The 18467-nt window shown below is 38.2% G+C and overlaps 3 protein-coding genes across 4 annotated transcripts; 1 reads left to right on the top strand and 2 right to left on the bottom strand.

Moving 5' to 3' along the window:
• Positions 1 to 346: 346 nt before the first annotated feature.
• Positions 347 to 12794, bottom strand: LOC113509028 (L-dopachrome tautomerase yellow-f2-like). Its single transcript, XM_026892276.1, has 12 exons — positions 12758 to 12794; positions 10401 to 10542; positions 6022 to 6135; positions 5630 to 5689; positions 4944 to 5042; positions 4176 to 4349; positions 3417 to 3533; positions 2717 to 2893; positions 2448 to 2611; positions 1464 to 1647; positions 659 to 761; positions 347 to 522 (listed from the first exon to the last, which is right to left on the bottom strand). Exons 2-12 carry the CDS (start codon positions 10534 to 10536, stop codon positions 429 to 431), a joined length of 1422 nt encoding a protein of 473 aa, XP_026748077.1. The 5' UTR covers positions 10537 to 10542; positions 12758 to 12794; the 3' UTR covers positions 347 to 428.
• Positions 12795 to 13323: 529 nt separating this feature from the next.
• On the top strand, positions 13324 to 15730 carry LOC113509029 (protein ANTAGONIST OF LIKE HETEROCHROMATIN PROTEIN 1-like). 2 transcript variants are annotated; one of them, XM_026892277.1, is made up of 3 exons: positions 13324 to 13598; positions 13694 to 14006; positions 14846 to 15730. In XM_026892277.1, exons 1-3 carry the CDS (start codon positions 13402 to 13404, stop codon positions 15647 to 15649), a joined length of 1314 nt encoding a protein of 437 aa, XP_026748078.1. In that variant the 5' UTR covers positions 13324 to 13401; the 3' UTR covers positions 15650 to 15730. The 2 variants fall into 2 exon arrangements, with proteins under 2 accessions (XP_026748078.1, XP_026748080.1); XM_026892279.1 differs by having other exon boundaries at positions 13324 to 14006.
• LOC113509030 lies at positions 14021 to 16231 on the bottom strand. The gene is made up of 2 exons (XM_026892280.1): positions 15761 to 16231; positions 14021 to 14810 (listed from the first exon to the last, which is right to left on the bottom strand). Exons 1-2 carry the CDS (start codon positions 16109 to 16111, stop codon positions 14067 to 14069), a joined length of 1095 nt encoding a protein of 364 aa, XP_026748081.1. The 5' UTR covers positions 16112 to 16231; the 3' UTR covers positions 14021 to 14066.
• Positions 16232 to 18467: the final 2236 nt, after the last annotated feature.

Here is an 18467-nt window from a genome sequence, read left to right as displayed (position 1 = left end):
TTTTTATTTTGTTGATAAAAGTATTATTTTTCTATTTAATATTATTTTAAGTACATTTTTTATTTGTATCATGATTTTCGCGCCTAAATCACGCTGTCATCTTATTGGTCCAAGCACAAGCAGTGAGATCACAGCGCTCCTAACGTGAAAATTCCCATATAAATACAAAAGTTTCTGTCTGTCTGTCTGTTTTGCTTTGACGCGAAAACTACTGAACCGATTGAAGTGTAATTAGAGCTTGAGAAAGGACATGTTCTACTTTTGAACAGGAAATAAGCGTTTTTAACTTACAACTTGTAACGCAATTTAGGTACACATGATGCAAAGATCGTCAATAAATAAACCATTTTAAAACTTTAAAGTATAAATTTATTCATGTCTATTTTAGTAGGTACTTATAACTAATGAATACACAACATTATTGAAGTTCAAATATTCATGAAGAAATTCCCAGGGTAAAATGGATTTGGTCCGTAGGGAGCAGCACAGACAGTGCCTGCTATTAAATCTGCAACTTTTGCCCTGAAACAAAAACAAATTATAACACCAGCCTGTAACTGTGCCACTGCAGGCCTCTCATACAGAGAATGAGCATTGATCACCACGCTTGTGAGCTGCCCCACGGTGGGCGCCATTACCGAAGCCGATAATAACTTACCGATAAACGAAGAAATTATATTGATTCGGGTTCAATCTCGAGTATATAAAGCGCGGCAAAGAGTTAGCCATCACCCAGACCTCGTCGTCTGTGACGTGGAGATCTGAAAATATAAGAAATCAAGTTGATTAAAACTAAATAAATCGGTGTAGTTTTGCGCTGCGATCTCTACTATAGATAATAAAGACCAATTATTAAGTTCAATATAGTTGTAATTAAAAAATTAAAATGTAAATATTAAAAGTCCATAATGTTGTAAATAAAGCAGAATAGATGATTCTGTTTAAGAAAGACCTTTTTTCTTTTGCTGAAGATAAAAAAAATTGACAATGGTTTGCCAATTCGGTTGACACTGGATCTTGATCCTGATTTGTTGTTATATGTCCCTTTTCAGTACCGAATCAAACTCAAAATTAGAACCTTACTCTTTACGTCTCCGGCATTAATGAATTAAGACCTTGTGCTGGGGGGTTTCATAAAAATTCAAGTTACATGCACAAAGACTCTCAGACTTAGAACAAGCATTCGTAGATCACACAAATGTTTGTCCTACACGGGGATTGAAGAGATGTCTGTGTGTGTGTGTAAGTGCAGACAATCTAATTTAGAAAAAAAACGTGGTAGTAGTATTTTCCAAAATTGCCATGCAACACATGCCCGTCATTGCAACGCCTGTAAGCCAGGATCGACAACGAAACCAACGAAAACCACCGAAACACTCAAGTTCGGTGTGTCCCAGTCCTAATTAACCCTTGGAATCCCGCAACGAAATTAATCAGAAATAGTAAAGGGAGTAGATACTAACCAGAAGGATAACTCATCCTCAGCTGGTCCTGCGCCAACATCCCCATGTTACCAGGAGCGAGGGGTTTGTCCGTATGCCAGCAGCTGACAGCATCCCTGCCGACCTCCGCGAAGAACATGACCCTGGAGGGGGCGTGGTAACCGTGCATCGTGCTCTGACTGTTGGTACCGCGATGACCTATTACCTGAAAGATTGACTCAAAGTTCTAGACTTGTGTTTTGTTGATCGATTAAACCGCACAAGTTGATCGATTATAGGTTAAGCTATGTTTGACGCGGTCGGTTCGTAGGTGGGTGACCATTGATGTAATAACGAGTCCCTCCGTGTGTCGGATGACGCGTTAAATTGTCGGTCTCGGCTGTTATTCATACATATTTGACAGTTGTTACCAAAAAGGGTAGAAAGAGGATGATTGAGCTAATTTTCGTTTCGTAGTCAGAATACCAGCCTATGTATCTACAACCAACTGCTGGATATAAGCCTCCTCCTGTACATCAAAGGTTTGAGCATTGACATTACGTTAGCTCACTGCAGGCGATTCGATTATTTGGAATCCAGATGTTCTCATGATGTTTTTCACCATTTAATTTTGTGAGTGGTCTCTTAATAGTTAAGATTCAGCTGGCTCACGCTAGGAAGTGAATTGCATAGGGTCGCCGTTATCGAAAACAATAAGGAGGACTATATAGTTGAGATGCTGTAGGTGCAGCTCCACAGTCAGAAATATCTGTTACATAATATTTTGTCGTTAAAAGTCCAAGTCCCGTTCCGTGCCCTCAGCGTAGGTAGCTCCCCTAGCCTTCCCCATACAGCCAAACTCGCACAGAGCATGCGCTAGCGATCCCGTGACTCTGGTTAAAGCAGTAGAAGGGGGCCGCGGTGTCTTTAGTCGGTGGAAGTTCGACATATCCCTACGCCATGCCCTTGACGTGGGTTAAAGTCATTAGCGCTTCACCCAGGAAAAAAAGGTAGCTCCCCACTCACTTGGAAAGCCGTCTGGTTTGCCGTCCTCGTCTCCAGTTCACATGAGGACACTGAGAACTCCTGGTGGCTGACCATGGGGTGGAAGTACATCTGTCTGCAGCCGTCAGGACCCTCGGGGCCTGCTGCTATGCTGAAGACTCCGTCGTTCCACTGGAAGGATTGGCCTGGACATGAAGAAAGATACGTAATTTAAGATTTAGCATTGGTATTTTATGGGGCATGGAATATTCATGGACCAAAATGTTTGTAATACTAAAAATGACACTCACCTGCTACTCTCATATTCCCAGCAGTGGGGTTAAAATGGAAATAGTTGTGGGAGTGTCTCCAACTGTCATTCTCTTTCAACGAATACACGATGATACCATAGGTCACAACATCAGCGATGTAGGCGTAAGCGTTGCTGCAGTCGCCATTTTTGATTACCACTGTGATGGACGCCAGACCTGTGGAAATAATGTTTATTTTAGCTCGTTGGTCTATTGGTGGCCCTGACAGCTATACCGGAGGTGGTGAGTTGGATTCCCACCCAGGACAAATGTTGTTGTTTGTACTGTGTTTGGGTGTATTTTTGTTTATTATGTATGCACTTAGATATATATATGTAAGTATGTTTATCAGTTGTGTAATACTCATTATTTGTAAAAAAACATCATTTTTCCATTTGCATGGTTATTTTTAGCATGTAGTCCCGAAATGAAAGATTCTGAAGTAGGGAAATTACTCCTTTTCGATATTTACCCGATACGGTCAACGCGATAATTGTAATTTGAATGTAATGCTGTACAAAATCTCGACAAAAAACGAACAAACACGGAATTTCCCCACGACAGCTCATGATTAAGGACTCCGGTTGGGTCTGAAACTAGTCGGGCTACCCCGATAAATACGCGTGAGTAAACCGTTACATCATTTAATAATGAATCATTCTCACGATAGTTACTTTAAAAATAAGGTTTATTGCGTTACCAGTAGGTGTGTTTCTGGCTGGCAGGTCTGTGCTTTTCAGGGTGTATCTAAGTATCTGTCTATCCGTCCGTAGATCATAAACTACTATCGCTGGAGTCTGCATATACCTTGGGTTATCTGGAATGAAACATTCAATTAGTCTTAATATAGATAATCAGTTATATAGAAGAAAATGGGGATGTACGGATAGTCGAGTTGTATAAACCACCGTGCCAACGCACAGTGCGTGATGTTTCGTGGGTTTGGTCCCCGCGTAGGACAAGCCTTTGTGTGATCGACGAATGCTTGTACTGACTCTGGATGTCTTTGTGAATGTGATTTGAATGTTAATAGTGAAAAGACTTGTTTTTTCAGGCCACAACTCTAATGACTTCAACCCACGCTGAGGGCACAGCGTGAGGATATGTCGGACTCTCACCGAAGTAAAAAAAAGCCAGAAACGCATGCTCTGTGTTACTAGCATTTTTGTAATCCACGAATTCTTGTCCTGAACTCTTTGCTTACTAATAACTAATACAATTCATACATTATACAATTTTTTTTTGAGTCGGTTAAAATACTGAAACCTTCTCCTGAATGTAATAAATACTTTTCTGAAAACTGCATCCAAATTGCTTCAGCCAAACGCGAGATAATCACGGACAAACATACATACATATAAAAAATCAAACTGAGAACCTTTTTCTTGAAGTCGCTTAAAAAAAGCCCCCTTTTGAGGCACTCACATACATACTTCGTAAGAGTATGCGAGAAACTTACTCGGTATTTCAATAGTTCCAGTGTCGACCATCCACAATCTCCCACACTCGTCGGCCCTGGTGCGATACACCGATACCATAGAGGTTGACCTTGCCATATCTGGGTATGGTGTGAGCGGCGGCGAGCGACCGCCCTGTACTGACAGGTCGATGTAGTTGAGAGTAGCTGGTATGCCTGTAACAGGGTAAAATGTTGCTTAACAGCCAACTTTTGTATCTTCTGACTACAGGGCCCAAATTCTGCTATTTACAATGGCCGATGAATTAATCTAAATTGTATTCGTATTCTTCTAAGCATTTTGCAAACACAATAATTGGAAATTTAGTACGGAGCGGAACACTTACGGACAGTGCAATGATCATGATTTTTTTTTAATCTTTTTCTATACTTTTTTTTTTATACCTTATGCTGGTATATTATCAATTTATTGAAATACTCTGCATTCGTTTATACACTTAAATTGGATTTTAAAATATCTGGACTTTAAAAGAGACTGCAACCCCTGAGTTTGTTTCGACATTTCTTCTCAGGGTAGTCAGCTAGGAAATGTCGGCGTCACCGTTCTCAAAAAAGACATGTAAAAGTGATATAATATCCTATTTGCAGAATAAATAATTTCATTTCATTTCCAATTATTGTGTTGGAAAAAAACTTAAGATTAATAGGAATAGTTTCAAATTTAATACAACTGCCATTCATTTATCGGCCGTTATAAAAAGCAGAATTGGGGCCCAGGTTTAACTGTACTTCCTTATGGATGTCACCTACCATATCTTCTTCTCGGTATTGTTATAAACAATCTGTTTCCAACTTTTTCTACTCCCATCGGTACGTTGTTGTACTGTACGAAGAATCTGCCGATTTCATCTGAAAATCATAATAAAAATTTAACTATTAATTGTTTTTGAATATGCGAAGGTAAACCGTTACTTACGCATATTTATCTGGATTGCTTGATTAGTAGTCGGGCAATGTCGATTATTACGGGAATAAACTGTTTAAATAATCCTCACGCAAGTTACTATGAAAAAAAATACTTCAGGCAGGATTGAACCTGCGAATTTCGTAAATATTTATTAGAAACTAGCTGTTTCCCGCGGATTTTTTTTTCTTGGCCGCAATTTTTCCATATTTCTCACCGTTTAAACCTTCCCTGGACTGGTACGAATATTTAAAGACTAAAATTAGCCAAATCGGTTCAGCCATTCTCGAGTTTTAGCGAGACTAACGAACAGCAATTCATTTTTATATAAGAAGAAGAAGAAGAAGAAGAAGAAAAAGAAGAAGAAGATAAAATAAACTAACATAGAATCTATGCTTTTAAATATTGTTTTTTTTTTATATAATAACCTGGTTATTGTGTGTCTTCGGAAACCTGACACTTTCCGGAATCACTTAATTTTTAAAATGAAAGTATTTTTGGGTTTGGTAAAAGGAACAAGAAGAACTCTTACCATTTGGATCCACCGTTGGGGTAGTCGGCTGTTCAGTTGGACTATCATGCCATATTTGTCCTAGAAATAAATTTGTAACAATACTCAATACGTTTATTACATTTCACATGTATTCTAAGGTGGTAAAAATTATAATAAGATCTACTCAATTCTACTGCACGGGAACCCTAGCGGTTGAGGTCACCACGCCAAACCCACTGTGTGCGTCGTATCGCGGTTTCGATCCCCGCGTAGGACAAGCGTTTGTCTGAAACGAGGCGCACAGTGAGTTTGGCGTGTTGACCTCAACCATTCAGTTGTTCGTGACGTCATGTATATTTGCCTTGTCTAAAAATATCACTTAACCACCTAAAAATGCAGTATGTAGGCAGTAGTTAATAACTATGACAAACCTTCTTCCCAATTCTTCTTTCCATCGTCATTATAGTTGAAATACAGTCCGTCAGCTGATCTCCTGTCTCTGTCACCACCAGCCAAGTCGTCTTCCGCGAAACGATCTCGCAATACTGGAACAAAAAATGCATTTGTAAAGATGGCGTCTTAAGAAGCTGTGAACTGTGTTTGAAAATATTGGTTCGCTGATATAATCTAAATTTATCAGCGAACCAATCGCTGATATAATTTAAAAATGAAACCATTAATACGGGTGCCCGATGTTTGTCCGTCCGTCTGTAAGAAGATCGTATCTCAAGAACCGAGATATTGCAAAGGCGAAAAATATATACACAAAAACAAAAAGTATCGTATGTGTTAATCTTGGTTATAATTAGAGATGCGCCGAATAACTATTCGGTATTCGGCGTATTCGGCAATTTTTTCACTATTCGTATTCGGCCGAATTATTCGGTTTGGTGCCGAATATATTCGGTTTTTTTTTTCCGCCACATTACCCGATGTAGAACTAAAAGATATAACTTATTCTGTTATAAGTACTACGGAATACTATAAAAAAAATGTTGAATTCAAAAATACTTTAACTCAGTGTTTATTTTTAACCAAAAATCAGCATATTTATTTCTTAAACAACAACATTTTATTTACAACTTCCTAGTCAATAAATTATTTAAATTTTAAAAACGCTTTAGTCAGTCTTTACACATTAATTATACTTTTAGACCTCCAAACAAAATATTTCAACCATAGAACAAGATAATGATCCCCACTATAATATTATAAATGCGAAAGTAACTCTGTCTGTCTGTCTGTTACGCTTTCACATCTAAACCACCGAACTGATTTTGATGAAATTTGGTACAGAGATAGAGTTGACCTTGAGAAAGAACAAAGGATAGTTTTTATCCCGGACTTTTGAAGAGTTCTCTTGCAAACGCGATATAACCGTCATCGACGCGGGCGAAGCCGTGGGGGAAAAGCTAGTAATATTAATTTCTGAAACTAAACAGATAAAACTTAAAAATATCAATTTTTTTAATGTTTAATCTTGCGGGCGGCAAGTAAGGATATGTTGAAACCTGTTTACTAATAAATTAAAATAAAATAAATTGTAATAAAATTTTGAACCGAATAGTTCGGCCGAATATTCGGTTCGGTAAACTTTAAACCGAATAGTATTCGGCATTCGGTTATTCGGTGAAACCACTATTCGGCGCATCTCTAGTTATAATCTATCCGTGTACCAAGTTTCGTCTATATCCGTTCACTAGTTTTTGAGTGAAAGAGGAACAAGCACCGTACATAAAAAAAAAAACTTTCTTGGTTATAATATTAGTAGGACCAGTAGCAATATTAGGATGGTGTATAGTAGGTATATAGAAACTATAGTTTTTTAGTCCGAATTGCACTTGACGGGTTTTTTAGGGTTCCGCACCCAAGGGGTAAATTCGGAACCCTATAACTGAAACTCTGCTGTTATTCCGTCTAACTAACTAACCGATCTAACTTGTTTGCTTCTCTTAGCCTATTCATACGAAACTCGACTCCTCTCTCTGCCCTCTCCAACTCGCTTATTTTTCTAAAAAGCATTTTTTTAAGAATCTGCTAGTATCCCTACTATATAATATTATAAATGCGAAAGTAACTCTGTCTGTCGGTTACGCTTTCACGTCTAAACCACAGAACTGATTTTAATAAAATTTGATACAGAGATAGAGTTGACATTGAGAAAGAACATATGATAGTTTTTATCCCGGACTTTTCAAGAGTACTCTTGAAAACGCGACATCGACGCGGGCGAAGCTGCGGGCGAAAAGCTAGTCACGATATAAATGCACAATTTTACCTCCATCTTAAAACCATAGAGACCAAACAAACTAGATATGCACAACAATAATTATTTAATTAACCACATGTTACAGAATAAGCTTTTGGTGAGTCATTTTTTAGAGATGACGTCACAAAACCATTGTTTATGGTAATTAACTTTAAATGATATACAATCTTTCCTTCTCAAAAACAAATTAGAGTTGATTACACGTTGGACTTTTTGTGATTCTATGGTATAGTATAGAATGGTTCGTAAAGTTACCGGCACGGATCTTGAGCGCTGACCTTCAGAAGTGATTTTTTGTGTCCCTTTTGCGGTATGAAGTGAGGCGCGGGGCGGACTCAAGTGCAGTGATTGGCTCGCAGCGCATCGCGTCATAGCCGTCACTCGTGATTGGTTGAAATTCGTTCTTTGCTGCAGTTGCATGTCGTCACAAGACGACGAGTACGCGCAATTGATTGGCGTTTTATTTTACGATGCGCAAAGCGATCCTCACTCTTCCGCCGAGCGCTCAAGATCCGTGCCGGTAACTATACATAAACTAAGAATATTCCGACACACATCTTATAAATGGTGGGCCATGGCTAAGCTACAGCTGCACAAGTTGATCAATCAAAGTTAAGCTACGCTTGATATAGTTGGTCCAAGGATAGGTGACCAGCTATGTCATAACGAGTTCCTCCAAGTTTCGGAAGGCACGTTAAATTGTGGGTACCGGCTGTTATTCCTACATCTTTGACAGTCGTTACGGGTAGTCAGAAGCTAGAAAGTCTGACAACTAGTCTAACTAAGGGGTATCGTGTTGCTCAGGTACCTAACTGTGTTGAGGAGGTCAGATAGGCAGGGCCGGATCTAGGGGCCCCGAGGCAACAAAGGAGTGGGGGCCCCTTGGTTCGAGTTATTTTCATTCAGTGAAAAATTTGTCGAGCTTTTTTTAGATTCATAGTGTCAATACTGTGGTTCTACCGTGGTTTAATTTTTTTTTTGTTTCATCGGGAGTGGTGGGCCCCTGGTCATCGTGGTCCCCTAGGCACTGGCCTAAAGTGCCTAGGGGACCACTATAATACGGCGCTGCAGATAGGCAGTCGCTCCTGGTAAAACTCTGGTACTTAGCTGTATCCGGTTAGACTGGAAGCATAAACCAAACATAGTTGGGAAAAGGATAGATGTGTTTTAATATAAGTAATTTCTGTAAATATAATAGTGTAAGCCTACAGATTATTAAAAGTCTTGCGTTTGCTTCTTTAAAAACCAACTCCCTCACTAAGGAATTTAATCCTTGCTTCTCAAGGGTTTCACAAACATTCAAGTCACATGCACAAAGACACCCAGACTCAGGACGAGCATTCGTGGATCACACAAACGCTTGTCCTACGCGGGGATCGGAACCGCGACACGTCATATTGGGTTTGGCGTGACCTCAACCACACAGCTATTAAAACTTGATAATTGTTTATCTAAATTATTACTCGTTCTATGATTACCTATTAACTATTAATAGTTTTACGTAGAAACGTCTTGCAAAGGGAACGAAAACAATAATCCATTTACTTAAGTATTTAAATAATAGTTTAAAGGTATTTTTAAAACTCAATCTATACTAATATATAAAGCTGAAGAGTTTGTTTGTTTGTTTGAACGCGCTAATCTCAGGAACTACTGGTTCAAATTGAAAAATTCTTTGTATTGAATGCACCATTTATTGAGGAAGGTTTTAGGTTATACCATTACGCTGCGACTAATAGGAGCGAAGATACAATGGAAAATGTGGAAAAAAAACAGGAAAAATCTTCGAGGGCTTCCGTTCAATAAATCCTAACTTATATCTTCGAACCACGCGGACGAAGTCGCGGGCAACAGCTAGTACTTAATTATTACCTACTTTGTATTATGCAAATGAATTCAAAAGATATTAGTGTGTGCCGGGATTTGAACCTGGGACCTTTGTTTTGGCAGTGTCCTGTCTTGGTAGGACATTGATCACTCCGCTTACTCACAGTATTTATTATTTACAATATGTATTTATTATTATTTAAAGGTAAGTTTTAAATAATGTCTTATATTTAAATAATACATAAAACGGTATTTGAGCTATGTCCACGCATATTTAAATATTTTAAATTCACGAAACAACTCTCTATTTGACATCATCGGCATATTTACTCAGTTAAACTATGGTTAAATATTAAAAACTTGTTAGGAATGACAATAAAACCAGCATTCCACTTAAAGAAACGGTTGAAACATTTATTTTTATAACGAACTCGCAACTTCGAATTTTTGTTTTGATTTTTGTAACAATTTATATGTTCTATTTATTTATTAAGCAATTCTATTAACACAATTATAGCATTCTTAAGTGAAAGGCCTATTTGACTCCAAAAGTCTTTTTAAAAACGACCTGTAGTTCCTGATATTCACCTGTAGTTCCCGAGATTCATGCGTTCAAACAAACAAAACGCTCTTCAGCCTTAGTAAGTAAGTAGTTTCAATAAAATGTACCTGAGAAAGATTTAAACAAAAACAAAAATAATATATGACACTTACCCATGATTCCATTAATGTCATAAGTCATTTGTTTCCATGCAAATACTTCTGTCAATTTGCCGACGTTATTAAAGCGTTGAGGCTGCACAGGGACCGCCAGAAGGATCATCAGAGGAGCGAATATTAAATAAGACATGTTTCACTAGAAAAGATAAAGAAAGATTAATAATACCAGTCGACATATATCCCACTGTTGGGCATAGGCCTCTTCTCGTATAGGCAAGTTTTGATTTTAGATTCCAGTATTTAGAATCCGAGTTTCACTGACACCCCGGGCGAAAATATTGTGGCGCCCCCTTGAGGGAAGCAATTGCAAGTGTTAGTTTTTTGCTGATCCCAAGTAAAATTATATTAAGAATTTCATCTTTCCTTTAGCGTTACGTTTGGCGGTGGAAGTATTCCACCTCTAGCGTAGAGCACAGTTCTGAGGGTTTGCGCCAGGAGAGGCAAAAGACTCCAACTTCAGACCTTGGCGCCCCCCAGAATTTGTCGCCCTGGGCCATCGCCCCATCACGGCCCGTCCCCCCTAACGCCAGCATTGCCGAGTTTGTCAGTCTATTTTCTTTCGAAACTTAAATAAAAGTCATATTGGTACCTACTTTGTTTGGGTTTTGATTGAACCCGTACCTGGTGTACACAAATCCATGCATAGTTCAGAACCGCAAGGCTATCTCCGGGGAGGTTATAATACTTGTGGAATATAATCTCTTCCGAAGGACTTACCAAAAAAGGGACCCACGTTAAAAACCACAACAAATCATGTTTGTTCTATAATATAATTATTTAATTCAGTTTTTTAGCAGCAACAGAAATACATCTGTGAATGTTTCTTTTTTGTTTCTTTCTCGCGGGGCTTTTCAAAAACATTCAAGTAACATGCACTTGTATAAATACATGTTCCATGCGGTGATCGAATCCGCGTAACATCGCGCATAGTGAGTTTGGCGTGGTGACCTCAACCACACGGCTATGAGTGCAGTCTTGACTGACTATCAAATTTTATGAGATACAGCCCGGTGAAAGTTGCTTGAATGTGTGTATGTTTGTCAACACCTGTAGGTACATAAAGGGTAGATGAAGGGACATGGGTAGGTTTTACTCGGTAAAATTCTGCCACTTGAATTAAGTGGCAGAACTCAACCCGAAATGGGAGGAGTAATTACCGTCAAACAAGCCAACTTTGCCAATCAAGGTATCTTTGCCCCAAAAGCAATTTATAAACAAATCCTCTTACATAAGAATCAATTTTAGTTTTATGGTAACATTTATAATCAACTTTCCACCCAAATAATAAATATTGCCATAAAACTAAAATTGTTTTATATTAGAGGATTTGCTTATAAATTGCTTTTGGGGCAAAGATACCTTGATTGGCAAAGTTGGCTTGTTTGACCGGTACAAGATTTTCCATCCGGGGAAATCAATCAAGTGTGGGTAATCTATAATTGACATATCTAAGACAACGTTATGACTTTTAAATGTAAGTAATCGTTTATCAGATTCATTTGCGGTTATACCAATGAAACAGTTAAATATTCCGGTAAAATTTGTTATCTAAATTAATGCCTATTTCATTCAAGTTTGTTTGTAATAAACGCACAAAAATAGCTGTTATCTGCGATCCCGCCCGCTACAAATAGATAATGATCCCACGGGAACATAAATTCAGGATAATAACTTAGTATCTTATGTGTTAATCATCATCGTCCTAGCCTTTTCCCAACTATGTTGGGGTCGGCTACCAGTCTAACCGGTTTCAGCTGAGTACCAGTGTTTTGCAAGGAGCGACTGCCTATCTGACCTCCTCAACCCAGTTACCTGGGCAACACGATACCCCTTGGTTAGACTGGTTGTCAGACTTTTTCAAGCTTCTGACTACCTGTAACAACTGTCAAAGATGTAGAAATAACAGCCGGGACCCACAATTTAACGTGCCTTCCGAAACACGGAGGAACTCGTTATGACAAAGATGGTCACCCATCTACGGACCAACCGCGTCAAGCATAGCTTAACCTGTGATCGAATCACTTATGCGGTTATAGCTTAGCCACGAGCTCCTCTATCTTATGTGTTAATATTGTTGTAAATAGTTTTTTCGTGAACGAGGAACAAACATCCATACATACAAACTTTCGCGTTTATAATGTTTAAAGTTAATTCTACTAATAATATAAACGCGAAAGCTTATCAGGAAGAATGTTTATTACCTTTTCTCGCAAAAACTACTGAACTGTTTTTGATAAAATCTAGCAGAAATGTAAATTATCTAGTTTGAGCTCTTTCTTCGACTTAACACGGGCGGAGTCACAGCGAATTATTGTTTAAAATAATAATAAAAAAACTGTAAAAAAACTTACCTTATTTTTATTTCCTCATTTATAATACAATCACAACACTTGAATATTATTTTCAAGGCACTAAAAATAGATTATTATTTACTATTATTAAAAACTATGAAACCTATTATTTTACGATTGTATTATTATTACATTATAATAGAAACGACTGTTAGAAAACTTGTGTTTGACAGACTGGTGTTTGTAACGATGTTCTTATGACCCGAGTTGATAAGTGAGGTGCCGGTATCGATAAAATTCGTTATCGACAATCGTAGTCAGTTAGGACGGGACTTGCTTACTTTTAAATTGTGATATTTTGATTTGCGAAGTTCAACATCTAAGGGTATTTAGAATAGAATTAGGAAATACTTAGGTTTCGCGATTTGTCCTTCTGTCTGTCATCTTGAACTGTGGTTTTAGACAGAAATTTTCGGATGATGTATTTCAGTGTTTTAACAACAACGAATAAAAATCAAGATTCAGCATTGATTGGTAAGAAAACCAGTCGGTTTAAAATATATATTTAATATATCTTTGGCAGTCGACAGCTAGACAGAAGCTAGAAAGTCTGATAACCAATCTAAAGCCTCGTTTACACTCAGCCGTTTCACCTGCGACTCGCGCTGCCGGAAATATTGCCGCGGCAGCGTTGACGCGAGTGAATGCTGTTTACACTGAACCCTCATACTTCTTTTACCGGGCAACTGGCAATCATGGCTGACGTTGAGATTGTTGCGGCGACAGCTGTATGTCTGCTTAGTGTTATGAATTACGTAAACGTTTTAAAAATAAATTTAAAAAAAAGACGCTATCGCCAAAGAAGATGGTGGATGAAAAAAATTCATCAAAATCGAACGACGTAAGTACTCACAATAACTTCCTATAAGTACATCAAACACTTCGACGATATGAATGATGAATAATCTTACCTACCTACCTATGTTTTTGTTACAGAAACAGCATGAATACTTTTTTTATGGAGTTGACTTCCGAAGATGGCGGCGAGTTTTCTAACTTTTGCAGAATGTCATCTTCTGATTTTGAATTGTTGTTACAAAAAATTGGACCTATGATTGAAAAACAGCAAACCAGACTGCGAATGCCCATACCAGCAAAGATACGTTTGGCATTAACATTACGATATTTAGCAACGGGGGATAGTTATAAAAGTCTCCACTACTTATTCAAGGTTTCTACACCAGCCATTTCGCAAATTATTCCTGAAGTATGTCAAGCTATCAACTCTGTTCTCAAGGACCAAATTAAGGTGAGTAATAAAAGTATTTTAAAATTATGTTTTATTATATTCAAATAAAATAATTATAATTCAATTCTGGCTAGCATCCCAGTAGGCTCTTTCTATCACATTCATTTGGTTTTGAGGTGTAACACGTCTTTCCGGTAATCTGGACAGTACTCTTGGTGGCAAGACATATTGTGTTGATGAAGTTTGTAGCATCATTTGGCGTGGAGAAGCTGAAATGTCATTATTTTCCTGGCTTATTTCTCTGATCTCTACTGGTGTGTCAGACTGTACCGTTGGTTGAATATAAACAAGTTGAGATTGTTGAATCGGTGGGTTTGATGTGATTTGATAATCTGAATACTGTGATTGCGATGACGTTACCGATGAACGATTTGAGAAGACACTTGATGGTCGATCAACTTGATGGTCGATGGTTGGATAAGGATTTTGCAAAAATAACCCATCTATTTGGTACATAATTCTTCCCCGCATTGACTCGGGATATTTTCGTAATCTTTTAGCTAAGAGTTTCGCGTAAAGATCACACTCGTCTTCATTCTTTTCACTTGTATGAGTATTTTTATCTTTTAACACTTGGTTCAAAGTGTCTAAAGTCTGAGATATTTTATTTTGAGCCTCATCTATGTCAAGGATTGGTCTTTTTTTGCCTTTTTTTGGCCTATTATATACTGGTGTCGATGATGGGTCTGCCTGTGATGGCGAAGGAACTGACTGTGACGGCGAACTGATTTGCTGGTATGGTAGTGGTGATTGAAGTAGCGGTTCGACATCTGGAGATTGTGCCTCATGCTCAGCTTGATAATTCTGAAAATTTTAATAAATATATTTTTCTGTTTCAGTTACCACAATCACCAGCGGAATGGTTATCTATAGAAGCGGGATTTAGGAGGAAATTTCCTCGATGTGTCGGAGCTATAGATGGGAAACATATTGTAATTAAATGTCCACCACACAGTGGCTCACAATATTACAACTATAAGCATACATATAGCATCATACTAATGGCTCTCGTTGACAGTGAATACCGTTTTATTTTTGCTGATATTGGTGGTCAGGGGCGCATTAGTGATGGAGGAATTTTTCAGACCTGTTTACTCATGCAAAAAATTAACACAGGCACTATAAATTTGCCACCAGACGCGCCCTTACCCGGAAGAGAAATTGATGTACCTTATGTATTTCTTTGTGATGGAGCTTTTGCAATACATAAACATATAATGAAACCCTTTCCTGGAGATCATCATTTTAACACAATGGAACGCACTTTTAATAACAAACTTTCAAGTTCTCGTATCATTGTAGAAAATGTCTTCGGTATTTTAACAACTGTCTTTCGAATATTTAAAAAACCAATCGAAATCGATAGAGAGAATGTACCAACAATAACAATGACCTGTATTTTATTACATAATTTTTTAATAAACAGTAGAACCTCTAGTAACATTTACGCTCCCCAAGGAACTTTTGATTCCGTAGCTGACGGAGTAAATATTGATGGCTCTTGGAGACAAAATCAACCCAACCCAGACAATTCAGCCCTTAGGCCAATACCGCGTGTACCAAGACGCGCATCTAGAGACATTTATGAAATTCGATCTGAATTTGCACATTATTTTCATAATTTGAATACAGAAAATAACTAAATAGTAGTATTAAGTAAGGTGTAATAATCATCTGATTAAAATAATGTAATAATACTTTTAATAAAAAAAATACTATAAAAAGTGTTTTAATTATTGAATGTAGGTAGTTACCCTTTGTTCCGTGTTAATTGTTTCTTCCACGTCATACAGTGTGCCTAAAAATCTTTCCATAGTTTCAAAAGGAAACCATATTGGCTGAAACACATCATCAGCACCTGCTCCGGAACGTATAGACGCTTTCTTTTTCTTTAAGAGTGGTCGAAATGTAGCCATAAGTGATTTCTTCTTCGATTTTAGCTCTTCTATTGGAGTATTGTTCATTTGAGTACTGATGCGATTCCACGCATCGTGTACTTTATGCTTCATTTTATGATTTTTATCGCGTGGATCCCATATTATTCGTTCACTTTCATACAACTCCAAGAACTGTATTACTTTTTCATTACTCCAATCTAGCGACATAGTAAATGCTGGCGTATAGAATTGGACAGAGAATTGAAAAGCAACACGTCACTCCGCTCAGAACGCCGGGCGACAAGTGAGCGAGAGGGCTGAATGTAAACACACGCTGCAACTCGCGCTGCCAGTCCTTTGACTCGCGCACGAAAAACCGACAATCAAGGGAGCGCTGGGCAGCGCGAGTGGCTGCGGCAATAGCATGGGAAGTATCGTGTTTACACTCTCGCGCTGCTCACTTCCCTGCTCACTTCCCTGCCCACTCAGGCTGAGTGTAAACGAGGCTTAAACGAGGCTTTAGGGGTATCGTGTTGCCCATGTAACTGTGTTGAGGAGGTCAGATAGACAGTCGCTCTGTAAAACACTGGTACTTAGCTGAGTCCGGTTAGACTGGAAGCCGACCCCAACATAGTTGGGAAAAGGCTAAGCCGATAATATCGTTATCGACATCACTCCGTGAGTCCCCTCACTAAATCTTTTTCCTACATTGTGGGTATATTAACAGAAACGATTATGTCATCCAATACTGTCTAAACAAAAGCTGTTTAAATATAACTATGTGTATTTGCAACGGGGAATCCTAGACAGTCAATGAAACAGGAAAATAAACAATCATGCTTTTTTAGGGACGTAGTCGGGTAAAAAAATCATAACAATATATTTATTCTGCCAACAGAATACACGTTATTATTTCTAGATTCTTTTTTTAGTTACCTAGAGTCGACGTTTCCTAACTAGCTTTTTTTCTGGATGGGAAATCTTCAAATGACTCCTTGCGCTATGGGTTGAGCAGAAGGGAGTTTCAGACTTCTACTGACTAAAACCCATCCATGTTCCTTCCTTTGCCTTTCACGTACCGGGGCCACGGTAACATCTTTGGACAAACCCGCTGGTTGCACTTACATCCAAGTGGTTCAGGTGGCCATGCCATCCCATTGCGCGCGATGTGTCGCGGGTTCGATCCCCGCATATCATTATTGTGTGATCCACGAATGCTTGTCCTGAGTCTGGGTGTCTTTGTGCAAGTGACTTGAGTGGTTGTGGAACTCCCTGAGACAAAACACGACCATGGTAAATGTAATTTTTTTATAATTTTTTGACTCTTTGTCTGTGCGTTTGTGCGAGATAAACTCAGTATTGGTTTATGGTTAGCAATTAGGGTAAGCTTCACTTAACTTAAAAAAACATTTGTTTTATATTAATAAATCCTACTACTATTATAAAGGCGAAAGTTTGTAAGTATGGATGTATGCATGTTTGTTACTCTTTCACGTAAAAACTACTGAATGGATTTGAATGAAATTTGGTATGGAGTTAGTTGACACCCTGGCTTAACACATAGGCTACGATTTATTAAGAGAAAATATCTTATTTCCTAACCACGCGGACGAAGTCGCGGGTAACAGCTGTATTGTATAAAGTATTGTCATGGTCCTTAGTTTCGAAATGTTTATATGACTTAGGTGACGTGACGGTAGGTTTAAAGCAAAAAAGTTTTAAAAGTATTTATTGAGAAACCATAACAAAATTATGGCATTGTAGTGTAGCGTGCTAGCGTAAGTTAAGTTAAGTCGTTTTGGAAAAAAACCAAAAAGTAACTGACTATCTACGTAATATTGACAGTGATAATAAAATTGTAAGTTACCAAGTGGCATAGTTTAGGTTACCACGGTGACTGACTGTGCGAGAAGTGTCAAAAGCTCGATCTCCCCGTAGGACAAGCATTTGTGTGATCCACGAATGCCTGTCCTGAGTCTGGGAGTCTTGTGCAAGTGACTTGAACGTTGCTAAATCCGCGACTCAAAGATTAAATTTCTTAGTACGGGAGATGTACAAGTTTACGAATGTTTTAAGTAATTTAGTACCAAAAAACGTAATTAGAAGGCGTAAGCTAATGTTTTACATTTTTTTGTACTTCATTTTTCTTTATTGAAGTTTTCTTTCTTGTACCATAGATGGCGTTTAATTTGAGACTGACCATAAGAGTCGTTTAAAAGAACGAAATTAGTATTTTACTTACTCGGTACTTCTAGAAGTCCAGTGTCGACCATCCATAGCCTATCGCAGACATCCACTCCAGGGCGGTACACGGACACAAAGTCTTTAAGGCTTCCAGAATGAGGATACGGCTTTAATAAGGACGAGGAATTTGAAGTTTCCAAACTGACATAGTTCAACGTGGATGGAATACCTGGAAACAATAATGCCATTGTTTAAATGCAGACAACATCACATACATTGTTCTGAACCCAAAGTAAGTTGCTAGAGCACTTGTGTTATGGAATTCAGATACAACGAACGCACCACAAACACCCAGACCCGAGAAAATGTAGAAATGTGAATTTTTACATTGACCCGAACG

This window comes from Trichoplusia ni, chromosome 3, assembly GCF_003590095.1.
Source record: "Trichoplusia ni isolate ovarian cell line Hi5 chromosome 3, tn1, whole genome shotgun sequence".
In the NCBI taxonomy this organism is placed as follows: Eukaryota; Metazoa; Arthropoda; class Insecta; order Lepidoptera; family Noctuidae; genus Trichoplusia; species Trichoplusia ni.
Note: the sequence above shows the minus strand (reverse complement) of the source record. Positions and strands in the feature narration are given on the sequence as shown.

Bases quoted from the DNA above. Each gene is read 5' to 3' on its own strand.
- LOC113509029 (XM_026892277.1), top strand. From the start codon at position 13,402: ATGCTGTTTACACTGAACCCTCATACTTCTTTTACCGGGCAACTGGCA. The intron at 13,599-13,693 runs GTAAGTACTCAC...TTTTTGTTACAG, and splicing joins ATTCATCAAAATCGAACGAC to AAACAGCATGAATACTTTTT. The intron at 14,007-14,845 runs GTGAGTAATAAA...TTTCTGTTTCAG, and splicing joins TTCTCAAGGACCAAATTAAG to TTACCACAATCACCAGCGGA.
- LOC113509030 (XM_026892280.1), bottom strand. From the start codon at position 16,111: ATGTCGCTAGATTGGAGTAATGAAAAAGTAATACAGTTCTTGGAGTTG. The intron at 14,811-15,760 runs GTAACTACCTAC...TAAAATTTTCAG, and splicing joins CAATTAACACGGAACAAAGG to AATTATCAAGCTGAGCATGA.
- LOC113509028 (XM_026892276.1), bottom strand. From the start codon at position 10,536: ATGTCTTATTTAATATTCGCTCCTCTGATGATCCTTCTGGCGGTCCCT. The intron at 4,350-4,943 runs GTAGGTGACATC...ACCCTGTTACAG, and splicing joins AATACCGAGAAGAAGATATG to GCATACCAGCTACTCTCAAC. The intron at 2,612-2,716 runs GTGAGTGTCATT...CTTCATGTCCAG, and splicing joins TGGGAATATGAGAGTAGCAG to GCCAATCCTTCCAGTGGAAC.